Source organism: Vitis vinifera, chromosome 11 (assembly GCF_030704535.1).
Source record: "Vitis vinifera cultivar Pinot Noir 40024 chromosome 11, ASM3070453v1".
In the NCBI taxonomy this organism is placed as follows: Eukaryota; Viridiplantae; Streptophyta; class Magnoliopsida; order Vitales; family Vitaceae; genus Vitis; species Vitis vinifera.
The window spans coordinates 2844055-2869147 of record NC_081815.1 but is presented as its reverse complement, the minus strand read 5'-3'; the positions used below and the strand labels follow the sequence as shown (position 1 = coordinate 2869147).

At 33.3% G+C, this 25093-nt stretch overlaps 3 protein-coding genes across 5 annotated transcripts; 2 read left to right on the top strand and 1 right to left on the bottom strand.

Annotated features, from left to right (window-relative positions):
• The first annotated feature begins 1303 nt into the window (after positions 1–1303).
• On the top strand, positions 1304–5724 carry LOC100259318 (DNA-directed RNA polymerases II and IV subunit 5A). Of its 2 annotated transcripts, XM_002284074.5 has the most exons (6): positions 1310–1497; positions 3350–3416; positions 3687–3887; positions 4137–4316; positions 5061–5174; positions 5384–5724. In XM_002284074.5, exons 3-6 carry the CDS (start codon positions 3687–3689, stop codon positions 5507–5509), a joined length of 621 nt encoding a protein of 206 aa, XP_002284110.1. In that variant the 5' UTR covers positions 1310–1497; positions 3350–3416; the 3' UTR covers positions 5510–5724. The 2 variants fall into 2 exon arrangements, with proteins under 2 accessions (XP_002284107.1, XP_002284110.1); XM_002284071.5 differs by lacking the exon at positions 3350–3416 and having other exon boundaries at positions 1304–1497.
• Positions 5725–7344: 1620 nt separating this feature from the next.
• Positions 7345–13387, top strand: LOC100264490 (uncharacterized). The gene is made up of 9 exons (XM_002284061.4): positions 7345–7562; positions 7767–7823; positions 7954–8051; positions 8292–8361; positions 8576–8624; positions 11068–11156; positions 11249–11296; positions 12093–12152; positions 12962–13387. Exons 1-9 carry the CDS (start codon positions 7503–7505, stop codon positions 13091–13093), a joined length of 663 nt encoding a protein of 220 aa, XP_002284097.1. The 5' UTR covers positions 7345–7502; the 3' UTR covers positions 13094–13387.
• Positions 13388–14080: 693 nt separating this feature from the next.
• On the bottom strand, positions 14081–21817 carry LOC100262932 (polyprotein of EF-Ts, chloroplastic). Of its 2 annotated transcripts, none has more exons than XM_002280676.4 (5): positions 21663–21817; positions 18044–19900; positions 17266–17550; positions 15847–16558; positions 14081–15013 (listed from the first exon to the last, which is right to left on the bottom strand). In XM_002280676.4, the coding sequence occupies exons 2-5, from the start codon at positions 19830–19832 to the stop codon at positions 14392–14394; spliced, it is 3408 nt and encodes a 1135-aa protein (XP_002280712.1). In that variant the 5' UTR covers positions 19833–19900; positions 21663–21817; the 3' UTR covers positions 14081–14391. The 2 variants fall into 2 exon arrangements, with proteins under 2 accessions (XP_002280712.1, XP_019078593.1); XM_019223048.2 differs by having other exon boundaries at positions 18044–19926; positions 21663–21755.
• Between the last annotated feature and the right edge of the window lie 3276 nt (positions 21818–25093).

The window sequence follows — 25093 nt, the reverse complement described above, 5'->3', positions numbered from 1 at the left end:
TGAGATGTGAGTGCTTGTTCTGAGGCCCACCTTGCTTTGGTGCTTACCCCTTAAAGAAAAAGGTTGATGGTGGTTAAGGGGACATGTCTGTTCAAGGGGGAATAATTGATCCATGCTTGAACAGAAAATATTAAATGCACTTCTCCCTGTTTTAAAAGGGACTCCTGCTTTTTTACATTTTATTTTTTAAAATTCAATGGTTTCCATATAAAATATTACAGAAAAAAAAAAAAAAAAACTCTCGTAATTGGTTACTAGGGTTTTTGGAAAAATTGAATTTTGAAATATTTTAAAAGTTGGAAACTCTTCTAATTCAATCGATAATTTTTCATAATGGAAGTTTATGGTTTTTCAAATATGAAAAGGGATTTTGGAGAGAAAAACCTTTAAAAAAGTGTTTATTTTCTCTAAATCTTGAACCTCGTAGAAAATAGGTGTAGGTGTCGGTCAAGCAAAAAACAAGTGTAGGTCATCGTTATGGGCTATCACCTAAAAGATAGGTAAGTACGTTGTTTACCATCGATTAAAACTATGTACCATTTTCTTATATTTAATTATTTATTATTTTTTAATTTTATAAAAAAAATAAAAATATTTGACCTTTTTCCTTTGAGCAACCAATAAACCAAATTTATTAATAATAAATTTAATTTAGTTATATGGGTTGATATTATATTATTTTTATCTAAATAAAAAAATATTATATATTTTGATTTTTTTTTTATGAAGATCAATAAAACAAATACTATATTAATCTTCTCATATTTATTGATTACTTGTGACTTGTGGTTTGTGGTATTTAAGAATATAAAAGGGATATACATCATTTTTTTTTCATTAATTTGATTTGTATTTGAAACATTAATTTTCTTTTGACTTTCATTTTTTTGTCTTTTCTTATTTTTTTTTTATTATAACCAAACATGGTCTTAATAATTGTGTAATAATGTCAGAATATATGACAACGATGGAAAAGAAGATCCTAAATGGGAATGAAGTTTGTTGCGTTGGGCCGCGAATAGAGCCCACAATTTTTGTGATATTCAGAATTTTTTTTTCCTTTTAGGTAAGTTAAAAAATGAAATTTTAATCTAAATTAAGCACAAAGATGACTTTTCACATATTATATTAAATTTTAAATAATAAAAATTTTGATTTAAAAAAAATATAAATTTGAGTTATACCCACAGTTAAGGATTGGAAATTTTAAAAATGAAGTGAAGTGGGCTGGGCCTGAACTTGAATTTGCTTTCATTGGATCCAGTACTTCAACACTTGGCCCCGCCCAGACCCAACCCGTCATCATGATTGAAATACGCCGCTTTAGGGCTTCTTGCAGCACAAGACAAGAAGCCCCGGTCATTCCTTCTCCAAACTCGGCGTTACGGTCGTTCTCCGAGTTCAAGGTCTGCTTGCAGTACAAGAAGCACCGATCTCTGGATTCAGTCATTCTTTCTCCAAGCGTTGTGTTTCGTTTGGTCGTTCTCCGAGTTCAAGGTGCTGTTCCAATCTCTATTCCCAATTCAACCAATCGAATTTTAGGTTACATACAATCGTTTGGATGCTGAGAAAATATAATGGAATTAAAGAAAATTTTGAACCATAATTTTTTTTTACACACAGAAAGTTGCTGTTACTTAAATTCATGACTCTTTGCCTTAGTTGATCTGAGTTTTTTTAAAAAAAATTTGCAAAGATAGTGAGAGAGGTAATGTGGTAATCACAATGTGGTTTTCTTTTATTTTTCTTCTTTTTATTGGTGACCAAACAGACGGTTGGATTTCAGTCGTAGTGCTTTATAAGTTGGGAATGCTATTGCTGAAAATTTTGAATTCTAGGGTTTCTCGTTGAACAGCCCAGAGCTGCTACCAGTTAGGATTACAGCGCAGACTGAAATTTTTGTTCAATTAACAGTCTTTGCTATTTGGGAATGTTTCTTGTATAAAGTTAGATTTAGTTTAGTTAGATGCAGAGCATCAACATATGTAAAACTATTTCCTAAAAAGAAAAAAAAAGGGAAGACCTTTAAAGTGTAAAACGAATTTAATTATCAGATAAATAATGAAAAGGTGAAATTTTTTATGACCTTTAAGGTGAATTTGCTATGATTGTTGCGATAATTAAATAATAAAGATGTGAAATATAAGGTAAAATTAGTGACTTTGCCATACATCTCAAAATTTTCTTAGAAAAGTAAATTTCAGAATTTTTTTTTTTAAATTGCTAAAATTTCTGATACCCTGTTTTGTGTAAAAAAAAATTTAGAGCTTTGTTTCTGGTACGCAATTTTGAAACCCACGAATTTTGATCCATTTGTAATCATTCAAGGCCTGTGTTATCGTGTATTAGTAATTTCAATTCACTTTTATTTTTTTCTTTGCTTTTCATAAAATTATAGTATATGATTCTTGATTGATTAAATGGAAATTCTACAAAGATGCATTTGTGCATTAGATTTCATCTTATATTGCCTTGATTAATTGAGTCTGAGGTTCTGTAAAAATTGCATTAGCACATTAGCTTTCATATGTCATAGTTCTTGATTAAATGAATGTAAAGTTCTATAAAAATTGCACAGCAAATTAGATTTCATCTTACTTTGCTCATGTCCCCACACTTGGGCTCTTTGAGACGTTTATGCCTGCCTAACTCTAACCATGGTATTGAAGAACTTCTTGCTCATCCGTCCTCTTAGCTTATTAAAATTTCATTTCCTACAAGGAAGTTCCTTTCTCTTGTACTTTCCAGGAATCAAGTTGTTAGAGTAGGGTTCTTAGGGACAATAATATTTAGGGTTTTGATATTTTCTATGCGACTAGAGAACTGATTTCAAACACTTTTCGGTGTTCGCTGTTTTGATATACAGTTTGCTAATATTTTTAAGCTCGTTGATCAGTCATTGTCAACATTATTTGATTGAGTTGGAATGTTGAGTTAGAACATACAACAGGAATTTTGTAGAGAGACACTGGCTAGTGTTGACCAAATTTTGTTAGCAGTATTAGTTGTGATTGTGTATTGCATTATTCAAAATCATGAAGATGCACTGCTGACATAGTTAGGTTACAACTTTGGAAGCACTCTCAAGGATAGTTTAGGCTAGTTGGAGGGTTTTTTAATTATTTTTTACTTATTTCTTTTTTTATTTTATTATGAGGATTAATTTGGTTGTTTGTTTCTCAGTTAAATTTCTTTTTGTTTTGCTTTTAATTTGATTAGAAAAAAGGAGTCATTCCCACTAGTAAAGGGAGTCGTAGTCTAATTAAGAAAGTTAGGTGCATGTGTCTATAAATGTATGTATATGCATTTGATGTAAATATATATGTAATATTTCTATTTTATTTGACAGAGTTAATAGGAGTTTCGGTAGCTATCTAAGGTGTCATTGCCTCCCTGAGATTGCATTGGAATCCTAGGTGGGATTGCTTAATGATGCTTGGTGCAATTTTTCTTTTCTTTCCATTTCTTTTGTCTTGTTTGATTTCTTATCTCATTATATAACAAAGAAAAAACTCTTATATTGCTAGAATGTCTATGATCTTGCATCAGACATTTTATGTTTTGTAATCTGAAATTTTAGTTTTCATGTTTTGTTAGCTGAAAAAATCTTGTTCGCAGAAAATTTTGTTCTGAAGATTTTTCATTCATATTTCATAATCAGATTTTCACAAAGTTACTTTTCACAGATGTCTGCATCAGAGGAAGAAATTTCAAGGCTATTCAGAATCAGAAAAACAGTGATGCAGATGCTGAAGGATAGGGGTTACTTTGTTGGAGATTTTGAGATCAATATGACAAAGCATCAATTTGTGAGCAAATTTGGTGAAAACATGAAGAGAGAGGACCTTGTAATCAATAAAGCAAAGCGAACTGATAGCTCTGATCAGGTATAGTTATTATTTTTTTCATGTATGTCTCATCAATTTTGAATATGGATTCTTGAGTCGTGGTGGGATTTTCATTAAACCTGATAAGAATAGGATCATTTTTTGTTTCTCATGTACTAATTTTTTCCCTTAATAATCTATTCAAAATATTGAACTTGTTGCATGTTAGTAGTATGATGCATGGTGCTTTCTTATTCTTTTTCTACATTCTTTTGTATGTTTTCTTATTGATGGTTTCTCTTTGACCAGATTTATGTTTTCTTCCCCGAAGAACAAAAGGTTGGTGTTAAGACAATGAAGACCTACACCAATCGCATGAAATCGGAGAATGTCTTCAGAGCAATTTTGGTTGTTCAACAAAATTTGACTCCCTTTGCTCGAACTTGCATTAACGAAATATCAACAAAATTCCACTTGGAAGTTTTCCAGGTAAAAGTTTTACCTAAAATTAAAAAGACGTGACTATGGCTTTCTTGAATTCTAGCAATCTGCATGGATTTTCATTATTTCTTGGTAAGGAAATATTAGGCATCAGTAGCTAGAGCAGTACAAGTTTATTCGATTCTAAGGCCTACGCTAATTTTGTTTAGATCCTAATGATCTTCCAGGCCAAAGATCTACTCCTCTAAATGAACTAAAGTTCCTGGTAATTTGATGGCCAATATAGTTTGGGTAAAATGGTATTTTGTAGCTTATTGAAAAGTGTAGATTGAATTGCTGGATCAAACAGATTTATTTACTTTTTTGCTAAAAGAATTAGTAGAGTGGGAATCACATAGATGCGGCTGAGTATATGTTCAGTTGCACAGTCTCTATTGTGTACATTTGCCTTACATAGACTACTGAATGCATTTGCCGTGGATATCATATCTTTTACAAACTTGCTTAAGCAATGAACTGAAAGAATAAGAGTGCATTCATTGTCCAAGATTGCAACTTAATACCAATTTCTCCAGGTTTTTTTCTCAATTAAATAAAGTAAGCATAATTAGCTCTCATAGGTTCATTAAAAATGGCAATTTTTCAGGTTGCACTCTAGGTCTTCCCATAATTAATTAAGAACACTGTACAAGTAGTTGTGGTCCTTGTGGGAGAAAACTCTCATTACTCACTACTCTTTTATCTTCTGAAATTAAAAGGCGAGGTGGAGTATAACATTTTTTGGCTTTACAGGAGGCAGAATTGTTGGTCAACATCAAAGAACATGTTCTTGTTCCTGAGCATCAGGTGCTGACCAGTGAGGAGAAGAAGACTTTGCTGGAGAGGTATACCGTGAAAGAAACACAGGTCAGTGATGAGCAACAATAATATTTCAAAGCAGTATGACCCTATTGTCTTGCCTATCAAAAAGATTTCGCCCTATTGTCTTTGGTTGTTTATACTTAAAAGATTTGCCATATTGTCTTGTGTCACGGAATTGGGATACTCTGTTTTGTTTCTGCTTGTATTGCAAATCCCATTGGAATCTGATGCTCTTTCATATATGCTTCTTTTAGCTACCTCGAATTCAGGTGAGCGACCCGATTGCAAGATATTTCGGGCTGAAGCGAGGACAAGTTGTAAAGATAATTCGTCCAAGTGAGACTGCAGGTCGATACATCACCTATCGATATGTGGTATGACTTGTTATTACTCATTAAGAATGAAGGGACTTTTTGTTGAGGCTAGTGTGAGTGAAAAGCTTATTCCAGATGTATTGTTAAGGCGAATTCATGGCTCCTTGACTCATATATGATATATAACAATCATCCATGTAACATATACACAATGGCGTTATGTCAGTTGAACCAAAATTAATTTGATGAGTATGTCATGTGACCAGTGGCATCATGGTTTATGGCTTGGCTTGGCTTGTTTAGAAGTCTTTCTTTACACATTATACATTAGAACTTGAGAGTCAATATACTAAATTCATAATTTTCATATTTATAAGTTTATAAAATAATATTTTATAAAAAAAATCTTTGTAATTTCATTAATAGTTTGATCATATGATCTATCTGGAGGTCTTTGTAAGATATATGTTATTGTTTGTTAAAAGAATGTAATGATTAGATATTTTAAAAATATTTTTAATGTTAAATATAAAAATTAAAAATAAAAAATTAATGTATCATTTGCATAGATTTCTTATTTGTTGTTTTAAAAAATAGAAACGGTAATAACTCTTTGAATCTTCCCTTAAACAATTGAGGTTTTAAAAAAAAAATTAGCATCTTAAATATAAAATGTAAGTTTTCTTTCTTTTCTTTCTTTTTTTTTTTAATTGTATCCAAACTAGTATTAATGTAATGATTGAATATATTTCATATTTGGTTTTTTTTTTTTTTTAAAAATAAAAATCTTAAGGCTATGTTTGGTTTTCAAAAAATTTGAGGAAAAATATAATGGAAATCAAATATAAAGGAAAAGTAGAAGGAAAGAGAAAGTAAAGAAAAATAAAAAAATAGATAAATTATTTTTATTTGTTATTTTAATTCATATATATATAAATTAAATAATTTAAAAATATAGTAATTAATTTTAATTATATTTTATTTTCTTTGATATTGTTCTAATTAAATATGAAAAAAAAATCATTTTCTTTATTTTTTTTATTTCCTTAGTATTTTTCGGAACCAAACACAAGTTGTCTATTTTCTTTATTTTTTAAAATTTATTTGATAATTAGAAAAAATAATTTCCTGTTTTTAAAATAAAAATATGGTATTTTTAAAAGACAATTTTAATTGTTCTCATTTGTTAACTATTATGAGAAATTATTTTGAAAAACACTATCTAAATAAAATTTTTAATTTTATATATCATTTTCATAATAATTTGAACAGATTAAAAAAATGTTTCCATTAATTTTATATTATATCTTAAAAATTAATTAAAATATTTTAATTTTTTTATTTATATTTTAAATCTTTACAAATTGGTAAATAAAAAATATATCTTAATTCAAAGGATAATTTTTTCTCTCATTCTTTAGTTTATTTTTAAAAAAAATTTACAATATTTTCTTACATTTGTTGGAATTTTTTTTTTTAAATTTGAAAAAAAAAAAATCAACACTTATTTTGAACTAAAATCCTCATTCTAAAAGACATTTTAAAATGAAAAAAATATATATATTTGTCTATTTTGGACTGAAAATTTTCATGAAAAAATGTTTTCTGGTTTCATTTTTTCGAAAATATATTTTGGACAATTTTTTCTTGCAATTTCTTTTTCCTTATCTGGGTCAGACCATGGTAATCTTGGAACTATATTCGTGAGTAGCATATTCTGCAAATTACTTTTTCTTTCTAATCAGCGTACAATTATTTTAAATCCGGTTTGTACTTTTTATCGGAATTCCAAAAACAACCTTTTGGGCCCTTTGCCACGTGGACGTCCCAGATTGAAAGGGAGCAACAGGGAAAAAGGAGATGCATCGCATATTAATATCCCGGATGAATCGCGTATCATAATTCATAAATGGCTCGAACTAAAGTTAAAATTCCCAGTATATCCCATTAAATTCCCTTTTTCTAATTTTGGAAAAGAAAAAAAATTAGGGTTTCCTTTCAAAAAGGGGATGAACCCACCTCTATTCCCTTTTCCAAAATTATCGTTGATTGGAAGAAGATGAAGCTGAAGCAGTTAGAATCCTTCCTCGGTGATCTTCAACAGTTCTCCAACCCAAAGGTCTCTCTCCTTTCATGTTCTCTCTGTTTGGTTGCTCAGAAAATTATCGAAAAACCAACTGTAACATTGCAATTTGAGCATTCCAAAGCATTCTTTGTCTCTTCTTTTCCTACCTTTTCTCGGTTGCCAAACGGAGTATAGTTAACAGTACCAAGTCGTAACACGTCTGATTGAGTGAATTGAGATGGTTTGTTGCTACTGCAGGTGGAACTGGAACAGTACCCGACTGGCCCTCATATTGCCTCTCGGATGCTCTACACTGTATCATTCTCTAACATTATACATATTTTATGCTTATTCATTTGTTGATCCTTCTTCCTTTATCTTCATATTCGCTTCAGTTTCTGCTCTAATTGTAATGGTGTTCATTGTTGTTTGGAAATTTGGTAAGGCGGAGAATTCATTTGGTGACGTGAGTAACAAGGTAGTGGCTGATTTTGGTTGTGGGTGTGGTACTTTGGGTGTGGCAGCTGCTCTCTTGGGTGCTGAGTGAGTAGTATAGCTTTTGCCCATTTTTCTTTCTACTTCAACCCTTTAAGCTTCATAATACTTTTAAGACTCAGCCCTATAAAGCTACATGCCCCTACCCCAAATTCTAAATCCATAATATTGATTTCATAAAAATTAAAACAAAGATAAATTCGATTTTTTTTTAGCAAGCTTTTGATTTATACATCCTTTTTATTTATTTATTTATTTTTTATGTCACTTTTGATTATTTTTCAACAGACATGTTATTGGCCTCGATATTGATCCTCAATCACTTGAAATTGCTTCACTAAATGCAGAGGATCTTGAGGTATGTCTTGTTCCCCCTAGCTTAGTATTTTCTCTCCGTCATCCTGTCTAGATCTGTTGTGCTGCAACTTCATGCATTAAATTGGTGGAGTTCTTTTTTAATTTCATTTTAAATCTCATATCATTTGATGCAATTATTTACTGAGTAAAGAACATTTTTATGTTTTAGCTGTAGTCAACTTACACATTGCTGTGTTAATCGATTTCAACTGCAGTTGGATATGAATTTTGTGCACTGCGATGTCAAGAACTTGGGATGGAGAGGTTTGTTTCTTGATCCCTCTAAAATGATGATAAAATATTAAGCATGCTACCTTTTCCTCCACATCACTTTTCCCCATTACCTAATTTCTCCCTGTAAAAGTGTACTTCAATGAAACTGTCATTATATTTACTCTTTCATTTGAGATTGGGGCTATATGTGATGCCTACCACTCATGATTTCCCTAAAATTTAAAATAAACAAAGTTTACTACTCAACATTGATGTTGTCATTCATTACTGACTGCAACAAGTGCAGAGCATAATCGTCGATTTAGGAGCCCTTGAGGCCTGGCTCAACTAGTATAAAGGTTGGGGTGTATGGGTGGGAGGTTTCAGGTTCAAGTCCTCATAAGGACAAAAATGAATAAGACAACCTATCAAGAATTCATAATAATTGTCAATTTAGGAGCTTTCTGAAGATAGAAGGTGTCACTAAACGTGGTACACTGCAATTTTTAGTTACATGTTCATCAGATCAAAGGTTTAGTAATGTGCTTATTATTCATAACATCCAGTAACGAATACTAAATTCCAAATTCAGGCAAAATGTTCAATTCGGCTGTTTTTTCTTTTGACTGTCAGCAGGATTCCTTGATAATAGACCCTCTCATACAGGAAAAGGATCCCCATCTTACAAGCAATTACTTGTTTCTTTGCTACTTGTTAATGAATTAGTATAAGTACTTGTAAAATACTTACTAAAAGCCTATTTGTTGCAACTTTTTGATTGTGTAAAAACTCTTTTTGATGGTTAAAATGTTTTACAAAGTATTTAGTTTCACAATAACCTACTTCAAAATAAAAGACAGAATGTACCATAAAAAAATGTTCATCAAAATTTGAGTTGTTCATTTTAGAGGAAGTTTTTTGAGAGATGTTCAGTAGAGGTCCAAATGTGTTCTTATCTTGATGATCTTTACATTGAAATAGAACTCTCTATTGAGCTTAATGTTTCATAGAAATTAGAAACCCTCTCTTTTCCTATTTCAGGAGGATTTGTCTTGTTAAATGCCATCCTAAGTAAGCTAACAATTTTTGAAAAATCTCTATTATAATAAACACGATGTAGTGGCATATAAACCTTTCTCTCTAGCAATTTTTCTAGTAACATTCAAGACAGTATAAAAAAGAAAGTAATGAAGCTGACAACGGTGAAGACACTTAAGCTATTAATAAGCATTGTTAACAGGGGTGCCTCCTCTCTTAATATTCAATGTCAATCTTTATCCCTGCATGTTTCTTCCACCCTTCCCAAGTTAGCTCAAGCTACTGTAGTACCATTGAATCCACCTCTGCCCTGAATTGGTTATCCTCAATGAGTTGTATCCACATGCTATTATGCACAAGCTTGTTGAGGCTCACCCAGTTCTTGAAATTCATATGATACATTTCACTTCTTGGTCCAATGCTTCAACTCCAAGCCTTGATTTTGTCCATGATGTCATAGTAGTTCTTTTCTCGTCACTGGATAAAAAGTTTGATAATGCTTCACCTTTTTGAAGAAATCAGTTGAGATGTGAATCAATGACCTATTGTTCCAGTATCCTTTTCATCGAGAAACTGTCACTACCTCTGTATGATTTCAATGGGTAGTTGAAGTAGGTGCTCTGATTTTTGGTTTTTCTTTATCATACTCTTCCTCCTTGGGAAAACAGCTTCTACTCTAATTACTTGATGAGTTTTTCTCCACGTTCTCTCAGGTTCGAGAATAGATTGCTCCACTCTGAACAGTTTAAACGTCTTCAACCTTGCCGACTATACCATCTTCTTCCTTGGTCTTCCCTTGTGAATGTTACTAGAGTAATGAAAGAGAGCAGTCTTTTTGCTACAAGATAGGATTGTGTTAGGTTTCTTGTAATAGTTATTTAAAAAGGTGTAGTTTGTGAGGACGTTGCAATGGGAAAATGCATCTATATCCTATCTTTCCACATTCTCTTTAAAACACTCTCTTCATACAAATTCCTTTCAGAGATTAACGATAAATTTGATGAAATTTGGAGTTGGCACTTCTACTAACCAAAGCATCATCAAGATAGGATCAGAAGACTTGAGGTGGCTCAAACTCAATAAAAGAGAGTATAACTGAGAAGATTTGTAGCCCATTGAATATGAAGCCTTTACCACACATCAAGTTGAGCCAGCATGAGGCTAAAATTTTGGCCCACAAGGGTTGGAGTTGGTCCAGACTAATTTTAATGTACAAAATTGGACTTGGGCTGGATCACAACATGCACAAGCCTTTATAGAATCTACATTTGAGTTCTTAAATATGACCTTCCATGAGATTTTATGCTAATTATTTCTTAATAGACATCCTAATCCTTGTTTCTTCAATTGAATAGCTAATTGTATATATGTTCTCTGTATACATGCTCTTCAACATATATTACTGCACTTGTCTTTTAATTTTATGTCCATGTAACAATGATTATCTCTTATGTAGGTCAAATTGTTGATACTGTTGTAATGAATCCTCCATTTGGAACACGGAAGAAGGGGGCTGACATGGATTTTCTCGCTGTGGCTTTGAAGGTAAAGATGGTACCATTTTCTCATTTTTCAGATACATGCTTGTGATTTATATTTGTTCTAATTAATCTATTTTCATTAATTGGTTGTGTCAGGTGGCTTCTCAAGCAGTTTATTCTTTGCATAAGAGCTCAACAAGAGATGTAAGCTAAAGTTGTAAGCTTGATCAGATCTGCCTTTTACAAATTATTTGGGAAAGTAGTGCTACTATTTTCAGCAGTAGGCCTTTTTCAAGTGATAAAAATAGCTAAATATAGTATTATACATTATATACAAAACTTTCTTTGAGCCTCAAACCCCAAGTTTTGATTCTTAAGCACTTAAATAGAAGACATGGCATATATTCAGTGGTCCAGGACCCACTGCAAGATGCACTCAAGTAGCATTCTCCTTTTATAAGTAATTTTTTTTCTTTTATGCAGAACCAAACTAGAACTTACCTCATCCTCACACACCCTAGCCAGTTAAGCCAGGCCTTAGGGGTCACCCCTGTTGGATTATTGTGAATGTGAAATCCATTTGGACCACTCTTGCAATCTGAATGAAGTTGCAATCATTCAGTTATACACCTTTTTATCCTATAAATTTTGTTGCTAGGACTGATTTATTCTGTATTTTCTGGGTCTTCCATGTTCATGTTATATCTCTTTATTTGAAGTCACATGTTAATGGGTTGCATCATAAGATTTGTACTCAATGTATTTAATGTTGGTGGTGCATTGTTGCTTGTCGCTTCTTGTAACATGAAACCTGAATTCATCTAGTGTCAAAATCTTGCTTCCTAGTGGTCTTCTACTGTTTGGTTGTTCATATGATGGAAAGGCATGCGTTTGGCCTGTTTTGTTTTGTTCCTCCTATGGTAATATAATTTCTAAATCAGCTGTTTTTAAAAATATTTATCATGTGTACAACAATGAGTTCATTTTTTGGTATTTGCAGCATGTGAGAAAGGCAGCTTTGCGCAATTTCAACGCTAGTAGTGCTGAAGTTTTATGTGAGGTACTAAAACAGTAAAAATGACTTCTTTTTTTTTCCTTTTTAATGGAAAGAAATTACAAAGTAGAGTATTTACACATTTATTGAAAGAACTGCAATAATCTTCGAAGTCTAACTTTATAACATCTCTAGGAAAATCTGACCTCCAAGTGACAAGACTCTAAATTATAGATACATTTTTTAGCTAAATAATCTGTTGTTCTATTTGCTTCTTTATAAATATAACAACAAATACAAACATTAAGGTCTTGAGTTATCTTCCAAATATCTTTCATTAACAACATAATAGAACCAGGAATGTTACTCTTTTTGTTACAACTATCTATCACTACTTTTGAGTCACCTTCAATCTCTAGATTTAAGAACCCATTGTTTTTAGCAGCTAACACACCATCTTTAAAAGCCATACATTCTGCAATAATTATTGACGCATTGCCCATATGCCTACTTGCAACCACTTTTATTATACCATTAGAATCTCTAATAACTCATCATGATGCACTTCTATTCTCTACCCTTGAACCATCAAAATTTAACTTGAAAATTTCAAAAATTGAAGGAATCTAATGAATCCATTTTTCAACCACTTGAGGGACATGACTTTTGACTGCATCATGTTTCTCTCTATTCATTCTTATTCTGTCTAAATGCTCTATTAAATTGTTAATAAATTGTCCCTCCACTTTATTCATGAAATTAATGCAGGTTATGTTCATAGTTGGATGAGTGAGCATGTTTTTGGTGGAGACATGAATATTGCTATTTTTATGAAACTGACATCTTGGTATCTTATTCTCTTGTTGTCCCCACAGCTGAGATACGACGTACAGCAGCTATACAAATTTCATAAGAAGAAAGAAGTGGATATTGCAGTGGACCTCTGGCGATTCGTCCCTCAAAAAGACAAGCTAGGTGGCATCATAGCAGATGAAAGTTTGAGATAGATTAATGTGGCTCTAATTTATCTAGTTTTTTTTTTGCCCCTTTTCCTGTAACATTTGGATAGAGAGAATCCTCAGGCGTTTTCCCCCTCTAGATATAAATATTTACAAGAAAAACCTGCAAAATTCGTGTATATTATGATCCTGGAGAAAATTCAATGTGGCCTGGAGTTCTCGCATTTGGATTACAGTGTTTCAATCTAGTAAGAACATGGAAAAGCTAGGATTCGGGTGTATAATGGAATTGAACATGTCAAGGCAAATGCTAAGTGAAAATTGTCATTTTTGGTTGCGAAATTTGCATCAGTTTCTTCCATATCGGGTTTGCCTTCAGATTTGTCCAGCTTTCTTATAAGCCCCTGCCGCAGCAAATTGAGTCAAAACTCAAGTTGTAGTTCCAGTACTTCCGATATTAACATATAGGATAAATTATTATATTAATTATTATATCTGGTGTTCAAATATGTGATATTTTTTTAATTTTTTTTTATATATCGGATATGTTAATTCTAATTTGAGATATAAATTTATTATTTTCATTCAAATTTTTAATATATTTTTTTTATATTATTTGTTTTGTAAAAAATTAAAAAAAATTATGGTAATTTTTTAAAAAAATGCATAAAATGTATTATAAAATAATACTCACACATGTACTATTTAATATATACAACCTATTTTTATATATTAAATAATATAAATTTTAAATATTTTAATCACAAATATTATTAAGAATAAATAAATAATTACTTGCTAAATTTTAAATTATAGAACAATTTTCAAGTAATTGAGAGAATTATATATATATTTTTAATAACAAATATCAATTATTGAAATATAATAGGTATTTCAGTTTTTTTTTTTTACAAATTAATTATAAACATAATATAATATTTAAGAATATAAATGTCTATAAGATATGCCAACCAAACAAAGCCTGCTTGTGGTTGCTTGAAAGAGTTAGGCAAGAATTAAAAATACTAGCATCAGTTTTGAAACACGGTAGTGCAAATAATCAAAACTACCCGCACAGAATGGTATATCCATCTTTCCATACTGCAGAGAATAAAACATATATCCTTCGCTTCTCAACTCTCAAAAAGTGATGCCAAATGTAGTTTTAGCGAGTATGACACAGAAATTACCACTAACTACAAAAGGCGCAACTTCTAATCAGAACAAAATTATTCTTCCCATCCAAAATTAGCTTAGCTCGACAAACTTGGCATAATTGGAAAATTTCACTGATTTGCTTGATTCAATCCTTCATGCTGAAAACGAGGTCTCTTTTTTGGTGTATCTCATTCTTCGGTTCCGATATCCTCCCCAAGAGTAAAGCGGACAAACCTCCGAACTTTTATGTTTTCTCCGAGGGCAGCAACAGTTTGCTTCACCAAGTCTTTCACCAAAATGCTGTCATCCTTGATGAAGGCCTGCTCTAAAAGAGCAAGCTCCCCAAGCCTCTTTGCTACTCTCCCTTCCACAATTTTCTCTCTTATGTTCTCTGGTTTTGACTGAAGATCCTCTCTCTGCATCTCTATTTCTTTTTCCTTGCTCACAATGCTCTCTGCAATATCCTCCATTGAAACAAACTGCACCTGTGGGCAGGCCACAACTTGCATTGCCAAGTCATCCACCAATTCCTTGAATTTTTCACTTCTACCCACAAAGTCGGTTTCACAATTGACTTCGATTAGCACTCCGATGCGGGAGTCATGAATGTAGGATCCAATCCTGCCTTCTGCTGCAAGCCTGCTGGATTTCTTGTCCGCAGTTGAAAGACCCTTCTTTCTGAGGTATTCTTGTGCCTTCTCGAGGTCCCCTCCAGTTTCTGACAGAGCTTTCTTGCAGTCCATCATTCCTGCTCCAGTTTCTTCTCTTAGTTGTTTGACTAATGCAGCAGAGACTGTCACCGTTGGTGGTCTGCAAGAGCAGGATTTTGTGCAAATGTTTCAATTATAACACAGGTTTGAGAAACAAAAACATGTAAATACAAGGACAAAAATAACCAGAAACATACACTATTTTGAGGGAATAGGTGCATGGAGAAAGGAAAATGTACTGTTGTGAACTGGAAAAAGAAAATCTATAAATTGGAGCTAATGAAATTTCTTGAAGCTTCTGTTGAGTAGTAATAGAGAACTGACTTTAGAAAACAACAGCAGTGAACTTTAAAATGGAAAGCTATACTGTCAGGAAAATCTGTAGATATACCGGACCTGAAAGTACACTATACTGGGAAAATCCAGTGCCAGCATCACTGAATGGTTTAAGTTACTAATCCTATGAATTATGTAAACCGATCCTCTGTAGGCCTACAGGCAGGCATGATACTGGAGATTTTATTTTACAATCTAATTTTGTGACTGCTTTTGATATATATATATATATACAGTATACACATATATTTAAAGGGTTTGGCACAGGGCAGTCTGACTAGATTCAAAGTATCATGATGCAATAATCAAGGTGCAAAATGTTTACTGCAACTGTGCAGGACTCCATGGAAACAAAAAAGGAAGATAATATGGATGGTGTTTCAAACTGGTTCCATGGGTCATTCATTCATGGCTATTTCTATTAAAACTTCCAGCGCAGAGGAAGGAATGTCAGTTTATGGCCTAATGTACCATTCACAATTTCAAAGGCTTATCTAGCAGAATACCATGCTTATTCTTAGTTCATGAAAAAAAGAGTAAATCACCACAAATATGATAACAGGTTGAGATTCAAGATTCAAGAAAGAAACAACATACTTTTCAGCAGTGTCATTGGTTGCTACTGCAGCAGGCTGCTCTTTTCCTGGTGCAGATGGTGGCGTTGCTGCAGTCTGGGCAGCCACCTCAGCAGCAAAATCTTGGCTTTTCTTTTCCAGGCCTTCTCCAAGATTATACCGCACAAACCTATTCACTTTTATATTTTCTCCAATAGTTGCAATGGTCTGCTTCACCCAGTCTTTCACCACCACCTTGTCATTCTTAATGTAGGGTTGCTCAAGCAATGCCAGCTCGTCAAGCCTCTTCTTTATCCGCCCCTCAACAATCCTTGATCTGATCTGTTCTGGCTTCGACAAGAGATCTTCCTTCTGCATCTCAATCTCTCTTTCCTTGTTGACAATCTCTTCAGGAACTTCTTCTGTAACAAGATACTGCACTTGAGGACAGGCAGCAGCTTGCATGGCCAGATCATCAACTAGCTCCTTAAAGATGTCACCTCGAGCAACAAAATCAGTCTCACAGTTCACCTCTATCAGAATACCAATTCGGCTATCATGAACATAAGAACCAATTCTTCCTTCAGCAGTGGCTCTGCTAGCTTTCTTGTCAGCACTTGCTAAGCCTTTCTTTCTTAGGAACTCTTGGGCTTTAACGATATCCCCTCCAGTTTCTGACAGAGCTTTTTTGCAATCCATCATTCCTGCTCCCGTGTCTTCACGTAACTTCTTCACAAGAGCAGGTGATATAGTGGCTACAATCCATACATAAACTGAAGTAAGTAGAAGCAGATATATATCTCCTGTTGGGGATTACTGGTGCTACGAGAAAGAAACAACAATTGATAAAAACATCAATTATATGGACCAGTCATTTTCTAAATTACAAACGGCATTACTTTTCTATCATTACATTTACATTTTACAAAATTGAGTGGTATGATTAATATAATTTTGCGAGCATATTTGACCACATTATATACTAGTACTGAGCATTTAAATATATCTTCAATATTTCAAGGAATTTGGGTTTCATCAATGTATCCCTATGATACATTCATCACATGGATTTAACATAAGCATAAATCTATTCCTTATTCCATAACCATATGTGTTTCATGATAAAACCATCCACCAATGATGTTTTGAACACAGTTCCTATAACATCTTTCTGATTAGCATGCATGTCCCAGACAAATCACTTTCTCATTCTTTCATAGTGGCAGTCTGCCCTGACCTGCAAGACTTAATAATGAACTTTTGGTTGATAATTTTGTCTTTTTACAAATTTTTATTTTTATTTTTATTTTTGATAGGTTTTGTAAGAACTAATATTGTTATATTATCGTACAAAATAATGTTAATGTTAGATTTCAAGTTGTCATTTTGTGGACATGGATTTGAGATAGAACTCTAGAATACATTTAAAAATGTAGAAGCTGTCGGGGTTGAAGGTATAAACCTTTAGTTGTGCTTTCTTTGGGAGAAGAAGTGCCAGTCTGCCCATCAGAGTTGCTAATATTGTTGTTTTTTGCAGTGACAGTTTCCACCTTTTCATCTTCTACTGGTGTGGCAGAAGGAATTTCATTCTCTGCAGCAGGGGTTTGTATCTGCACTTCCTCCTTCGATAAAATATCATTAGCTTGATTCTCAACAACTTTTTCACTGTCCTGACTTTCTGAAGACAAGATCTGACTCTCAACTAATTCTCCAGATGGTGCAGGCTTTCCACCGTCTTCTGATCCATCTGTACATACATTAAACTCTTTTAAATAAGGGGGAAACGTATATATGTTACTTGCCTATCAGAAAACACGCACAAAAAAAAAAAAAAAAAAAAGTATATATGTTACCAGAAACTTCAAAACCAAACAAAACTTGACAAGGACTGACAGAAAAATGAACTTTGGTATGAAACGATCCTGAAATGTTCATGCTACACACCTCTCAGCAAATACCTGATCTTCAGGCAGGACATAAATCAATCTTTTGCTTAATTTACTATGGTCTTATCTATTTACTGATGGGCATGTATCGATGATGAACTTTCAGTTCCTATAGTTTTTACATTGCATAAAGTAGCTGGATCATGATGTTTTATGTTGCATTGTTGTACATAACAGTGTAAATACAATGTGCACTAGGTTTCAAGTTGCTATGTTGGACAGACTTGATACTAGAATTTCCCAAAATGCAATTATGTAATCATCAAGAGCAGTCAAAGTGGTAATGCTATGAACCTGTATTCATGCTTTCCTGGGAAGAAGGAACATCTGTTTGTCCATTAGAGCTGGTGACACTGCCATTTTTCTCAGGGGTAGGATCCACCTTCTCCTCTTCAACTGGTTCTACAATAGGAGGTGTTTCTATTTGGACTTCAACTTTTGCTATGGTATCATCTGATTGACTCTCTTCAACTTCTTTGCCAACTAAACTTTCTGAAGACAATATTTGATCTGCTATTGCTGTAGATGGGTCAGATTTTGCATCACTTCCCACCTCATGTGTTGCTGAAGCCTCCTCAATTATCTGACTAGCAGTAGATATACTCCTTTCAGAAGCCAAAACTTCAGAACTCACCACTGCTTTTTCCTCTATGGTTTGGACTGCATCCCCACTCTGTAATGAATTAGAGATCACACTTTCTGAGTCCTCACTATTGCTTGCCATTTCATTTAAGGCATCATCTACTGCACTGGCACCCACATCCAATTCCTCTGAAGGAGTTTCATCACCTTCTACCTTCTCATCCACTGCAGATGGGACACTGACTGATTTCTCATCGCTGCTTGCCGGCTGATCCTGCACTTCTAGTATGTCAGTCACAGTTTCAGCTTGATTTACCTTTCCTTCTATCTCTTCTGAAGTTTTTGGTATCGCTGGAATTTCTGCTGGTTCCACTGTTTTTTCTCTCTCATCCAAAAATGTAGCAATCTCCTTGTTCTTACGGAAAGCCAGCACAAAAGGATTGGTTGCAGTATGAACAACTCCCTCACCGAGCTTCAAATCCAACTTTTCAGCATCTTCTTCTTTCTTCATTGTCAAGGTAACCTGTCCTCTAGAGATACGTAGCACCCGTACACTAACTTCTTGACCAACCTGAAGTGAGGAGCCCCCCATAAGGTTTCCAAACCCTTCATCAGCTTCTTCAGAGGTAGGCAAAAACCCTTCCTCCCCTTCAGGAAGAGATATAAAAGCACCAGCTCTATTTAAATTCTTTACTGTGCCCTCTAGGTCCTGGCCTTTGACAAACTTTGAGGTTTTTTTCACCTCATCTCTTCTTTGGTTAGACCTTTGAGTGTTCCTTCTGGAAGGTCTGGGCTTATCACTACTGGAAGCAGCATCTTTCTGTTGCTGTGGTTTAGTAGGATCATCACTGTCACGCATGGTAAGTGAAATCCGCCCTGTCTCAGTGTTTGCTTCCACCAATCTCACTTTCACTTCTTGTCCAATGGAAACAATGTTTCCAACATCCTTAACATAGCTATCACTCAACCTGGAAACATGCACCAGGCCATCTGTGAAAGCTCCAAAATCAATAAATGCACCAAATGGCTGGATTGATTTAACTTTCCCTGTAAAAGTTGCACCAGGAACCAGTTCCTCATTCTTTACAGGTGGCATCTCACTCTTCCTAGGTCTTGCACGTTTGGGCTGAGATGAAGTGACACCACCATCTGATTTAATGGAGGGTTCTTCACTTGCTTCAGCTGAATCAGATGGAACTTCTGGTGCTCCACTGGAATCCTCAGTAGCAGGGGAATCTGACTGCTCTACTGCTACATCAGTGCCTGTGGCTGATAATATATGGGTTCTTGATTTACGATGCAAAGTACATCCGCTTCTGTATTGTGGAAATAGTCTAACTGATGTTGAGAGAGGTAAGAGGAACCTTTGTGGGGATAATGTTTGCTTTGTGGATTTACCCAAAAGATAGCATCTTGTCAAACAATTGTTCTTATTTGAAGTAAAAGCAGTTCCAGAAATAAGTGAAATGTTGCTTATAGAACTTGGAATTACGGGTGTCATGATGACTTAAGTTACAGAAATCAAGAAACAGTCTGCAGCTAGGAAAAGTTCTTCATTCAATTCCTGACCTGCATGGTAAGTAAAACTCATGAGCCTGAAATAGAAACATGCGATTATTTCAATAAGCTGCATTCTGCAAGTTATTAGGAGACAAGTACTTTAGATCAAGATGAATAATGGCTCTTAAGCAAATGATTCATTGATTTGTTTTCATGAGCTGTAATTTGCAGTCACAACAGCGATTGTTCTAAGCGAACATTGGTTCTGTTTGGTTTTTGGAATGTTTGAGGGAAAGTATGACAAAGAGAAATTAAAACTTTCATTGAAATCAGTTATCATTTCCAATTATATCATCCCACGCCAGCATAGTTGCAGTCAAACTAAGATAATTTGTATGCAGACAGAATCACTATCATGGGACAAGAGTAGTCAAATAATTACAGTGTAAGTTTGATCATCTTTGTGCAGCTTGTTATCTTGGACTAACTTCTTTATAGAACATTCATCTATGTCCTTAGTTGATTTTATTGATTGGTTGGGGTCGGATTAAAGGAGGGAGTATTTTTTGTTTTCCCTATCCATTTTGGCGCTATTTCAAGGCTGTTGTATACACCATGTGTACGTTGGTGTGCCCCTTTTGACATTTTAATACTATTTGCATTTACCTATCAAAAAAAAAAAAAAAAAAAGTTTGATCATCAATTCATTAACTTTGGTCCTATTTTTGTTAAGCATGCAATTAAGTTTAAACAACATTCTCAACATCGTATGATTACAACTACGGGCCAACATAAAGACAAAAATCTCCATTAATTCTCTCCAGAAATTCTCAGATACTTTTCATAAGGTTTTTATCCTCTACATGGTTCATTCAAAAGTTGAGTCCAATTGCAGCTTGCATAGTTGTAGGAAGCTCACCAAATTGTAAGTGATAAGGTAAAATTTTTCCATTCACAATGCCCAAAATATATCTTGTTAAGAAGATTTATCCACAACTGATTTTTTTAATACTGACTTTTCAAATACGTTTATTCCAAAGTTGGCTGAATTTCCAGAATAGTTAAATAAAAATCCCCTTTAAGGTGGCCACACTTTGCATTCTTCTCCTTGTATTTTGGGGAAGAAAATGACTGAATTTATCGCATTCAAATTTACCCTAACTTCAACTCTGCATCCTATCTGCATCAAAAGTCAGTTGTATGTACTAGAATTTGAACACCAAATTAATCATAATTACTCAACCTCAACTCCATAAAAGATAACAGAAAGCACAAACCAAGCTTTTAATTAGCATAAATTATAGGTAAAATTCTCTCTTCAAATGGAAAGATTATCTGACAAATGCTTGCTAGGTGCACATACACACAATTAACCCCAATTCGCATAAATATCCATCAGTACTACTGACAAGTATTTCACCCAACAGACCATTACCAAAATTTCTATTGAAAATCTCAATAATCCAGAACTCTGTTTGGTCGCCGAGAAAGCAGACAAAAATAGAAAAGAGAATTCCATTCCCCCGGTTACCCTCGTTTTTTGTCCCCGAAAAATGCACAACCCAAGTCCAGTAAAGTGAGCTGATTGCTCTCTTTCCCCACATTTTCCCCGGAACCAAGCAGAGACAAGAATGAAGACTACTACAAGTGCACGAAAAAAAAAAAAAAAAACAAGCCCAACAAAATAACCATTGAAAGCAAAATTTGCGAAGTTTTCAGACGCAAACACGACATCACAAAATATGAAAATGAATCCAGTCATAATTTCAACTGAATTGTTAGTTTTAATAATGGAAATATATGGAAGCGGAAGCGGAAGCAGAAAGTGTACCTCTAAAAATTGAGAAAAAAGCACAAAATTCGAGAGAAAATATAAAAATTGGCAGTGAAAGGTCGAGGAAATCAGGGAAATGAAAGGCGTTGCTTTAAATCCTTATCTCATTTTCTCATCCGCTCTCTCTCTTGCTCTTCCTTTGGGCTTGGCTTGGCTTGTCTTTCGGGCCTTGTTGGCTTCGCTCTTAACCATAACTTTAAATGGGCCTCATCCGGGCCTGGCCCAATTCTTGCAAACTTGGAACCACTAATAAGTGGGTAGAAGTTGGGCTAATTTTTACTACTCTGAGCCCAAATCCTAGTCAGGCTTTGATAGTTGGATCTAAGTTATTTCAGTTTAACTGGGCTTCTTCTCCTGTGGGTTTGAATAAAACGGCCCAATAAGTGGATGGATTGGCTGAGGTCTCTTTATTAATTTTGAAAAAATAAATAAAATTATAGGAAATTCAAGAAAAAAAATCTAAAAATTTAAAGAAATTAATAATTTTCCAATCTGAGAAAAAGAAAATTTTGAAAAAGCATAACTTTTTAAAAGATTGCATCATATTTTATCTTCCACTAAATTTCTACAACAAATCAAATGAAATAATTTAACATTTCTTTCCATTTTCTTATCATTTTTCAACATCCAAATAGAATATGACACTCAGCAATGTCAGTTTGCCAACCCTTTTTCCACAATATCTGTTCTCTTCATTCCTTTTCAAGAGCTACAAACCTCAATTTTTTAGGAAAAAAGATAAAAAAAACCTAACACATTGATAGTGGTCAAACAAAGAAAATGCCAACAAATATAATATTGTGACACAAATTCATCTGCATGATTTCCAGCATCCGCACAAGTTCTCTCTCTCTCTCTCTCTCTCTCTCTCTTAACTGATGTTCAACCCCCAAGGGAAAATTTAAGGAACAAGACAAGTTCTTGGTTTAGGGAAAGGAATGGCAGGCATAGGAGTAGGACGAAAATTCTAACTTTTATAAAGGGAAAAGAGAAAAAAAAATCATTGGACATTTCTTTAAGATAGATGATGGGAACTCAATCAACCACACAAGGGTCTTCTTCTACTTATATTTTATCAAAACCCTAGTATCTTTGGCCAACAATATAACCCTTGTTTATGAGATTTTGTTTATTCTTTTTTAGATTGGTCTGTCCCTCTCCCTCAATAATCATATCAATATAAATTAAGAATATTCCAATCTTATATTTGAATTAACATGTGTATGATTGCATATTAATTGATACGTATTGTGTTGCATGCATGATGAGTTGAGGGTTATATTCTCAAAGTAATTTTAGTTCCCCACTTTAACCCGAAAAAAATAAGATTGGAATATTCTCAAAGTAATTTTAATTTCTTTTGTAATCATATCAACATAAATTAAGAATATTCCAATCTTATATTTGAATTAACATGTGAATGATTGCATGTTAATTGATATGTATTGTACTGCATGCATGATGGGTTTAGGGTTATATTCTCTAAGTAATTTTAATTCCCCACTTAAACCCGAAAAAAAGTTTATTAATTACATTGAGATAGAGGTGTATGCATTACATAAATCGCTCTTAATATGATTGACAACCATATGATATAAAAAAATGACTTCATAATGTGGATTAGAGAAGAGTACGTTAATGTGGGAATCCATAGATTAAGCCAATGGGAATTGTATTTGTGGAATCAAATAATATAACAAGATGATATCCAAGATAGATTTTGGGAGCACTGGGGATGTTGGTTTTGTGAGTGTAATTTCCATGGGAGGAGGAGACAATGCAGACCAAATCCATTAATAATGCCTCATTTCACAGTCATGAGTGGGGCCTTTTAGGGTTTCCTATAACCTTCCATACTACTCCAAAGAAACCCCAATAGGGTTTAATATATATTGTAGCATCTTCACATGTGAGTAAGGTGCTTTCTTTGTAGTTTCCAAGGCCCCATTACAGTTGTATCAAGCCCCATAAACCTAATGATCCAATCAGAGACTTCTTTGTATCTGAAACCAGTTTTCTTTTCTCTTTTTCTAAGAGAAAATTTCCCACCATGGAGTCATGAGCCTTATTTTTTTTTCCAAGAAGAGATCTAGGTGTCCATAGGGTTCAATCATACAGCTTAATTTAAGCTAGGGACCTCGGTAACCACCCATCAAAGCGTTTTAGTATATACCCACATGTTCCACCAAATCTCAAACTTGTTACTTAGCCCCCATATTCTCTTCAAATACCTTACTCTACATGCAAATTCTGTGGATTAAATTGTGTAGGAAAATCTCTCAAATTTGTAAATGATATATGTTTATATATCTTTATAATATTATGTTTTCTTATCAAATAATAAAAAATATTAAATATATTTTTATAAATATTTAAGATATGAGAAGAAAATGTTATCAAATCGATACAAAAATGTAAAAATTATATATGACGAATAATGATATTAGATATGAAAAGAAATGAGAAACATTCAAGAGGTCGTGTTTCAAGATATAAATACAAAAATGGGAGAAATGTTTTGGAATTGAACAAATATATATGACTTTTGTTATATTCTTATTTACAGATATAAGTTTAATTATATGTCTATTATTTTATCTTTAGATTCTTGGATAACTCGTAAGCATTAAAGTTTTAGTCGACGCAATAAATTGATTTCCGACTCTTCAATTTTCATATACACATAGTTTAACGGATGAAGTAATACATACATGCATGTGCTAAAATCCTCTATAATTTAATGTACGAAGTAATGTCCAAATAGCATTTCCCTACGACTTTATCACGTAATGTTTATATATATAAGTAACTACTTCCAAACATGTCATACCCTCAATTGTCTTTCCAATTCAACCATGATGATAAGTAACCATATAAAACTCAAAATCCAAATATTAATGTTATCTTGTGTGGATGTAAAGTCGCCCTCTAGTTTTGTGGCCTTTTTTGACACGTTGGCTTACGTAGGCTTAGTTTATGATAAAGACTTGTAAACCTATGAAACATTGAACTCAAAACAATTTTTTTAAATAAAAAACAGCTGTGGGTTTCTTCTCATTTTTTGCCTCCACCTTTTGTGTTTTAAAAAATATTTGGAATACTTTGACTTAGAAAGTTAAATTTAGTGCTAAGTTATTATAATTTTTTTAAAATATATATATAAGGGATTGATCCAATTATAAGGGGTGATTTAGGGTTTATTTGATAATAGTTTTCGAGGACAGGTTTCTAATTTTTTTTAAACATGTTTGATAATTAAAAAAATATTTTTTAATTGTTTTTATTTATTAAAAATAATTATATAAATATATAAAATGATTAAAAATATTGTAAAATTTTAAATAAATTTTTATTTTATGAAATATTAAGAACGATTTTCAAAAACTATTTTTTGAAACAATTATCAACCAAGTCTTTAAGTTTGAACA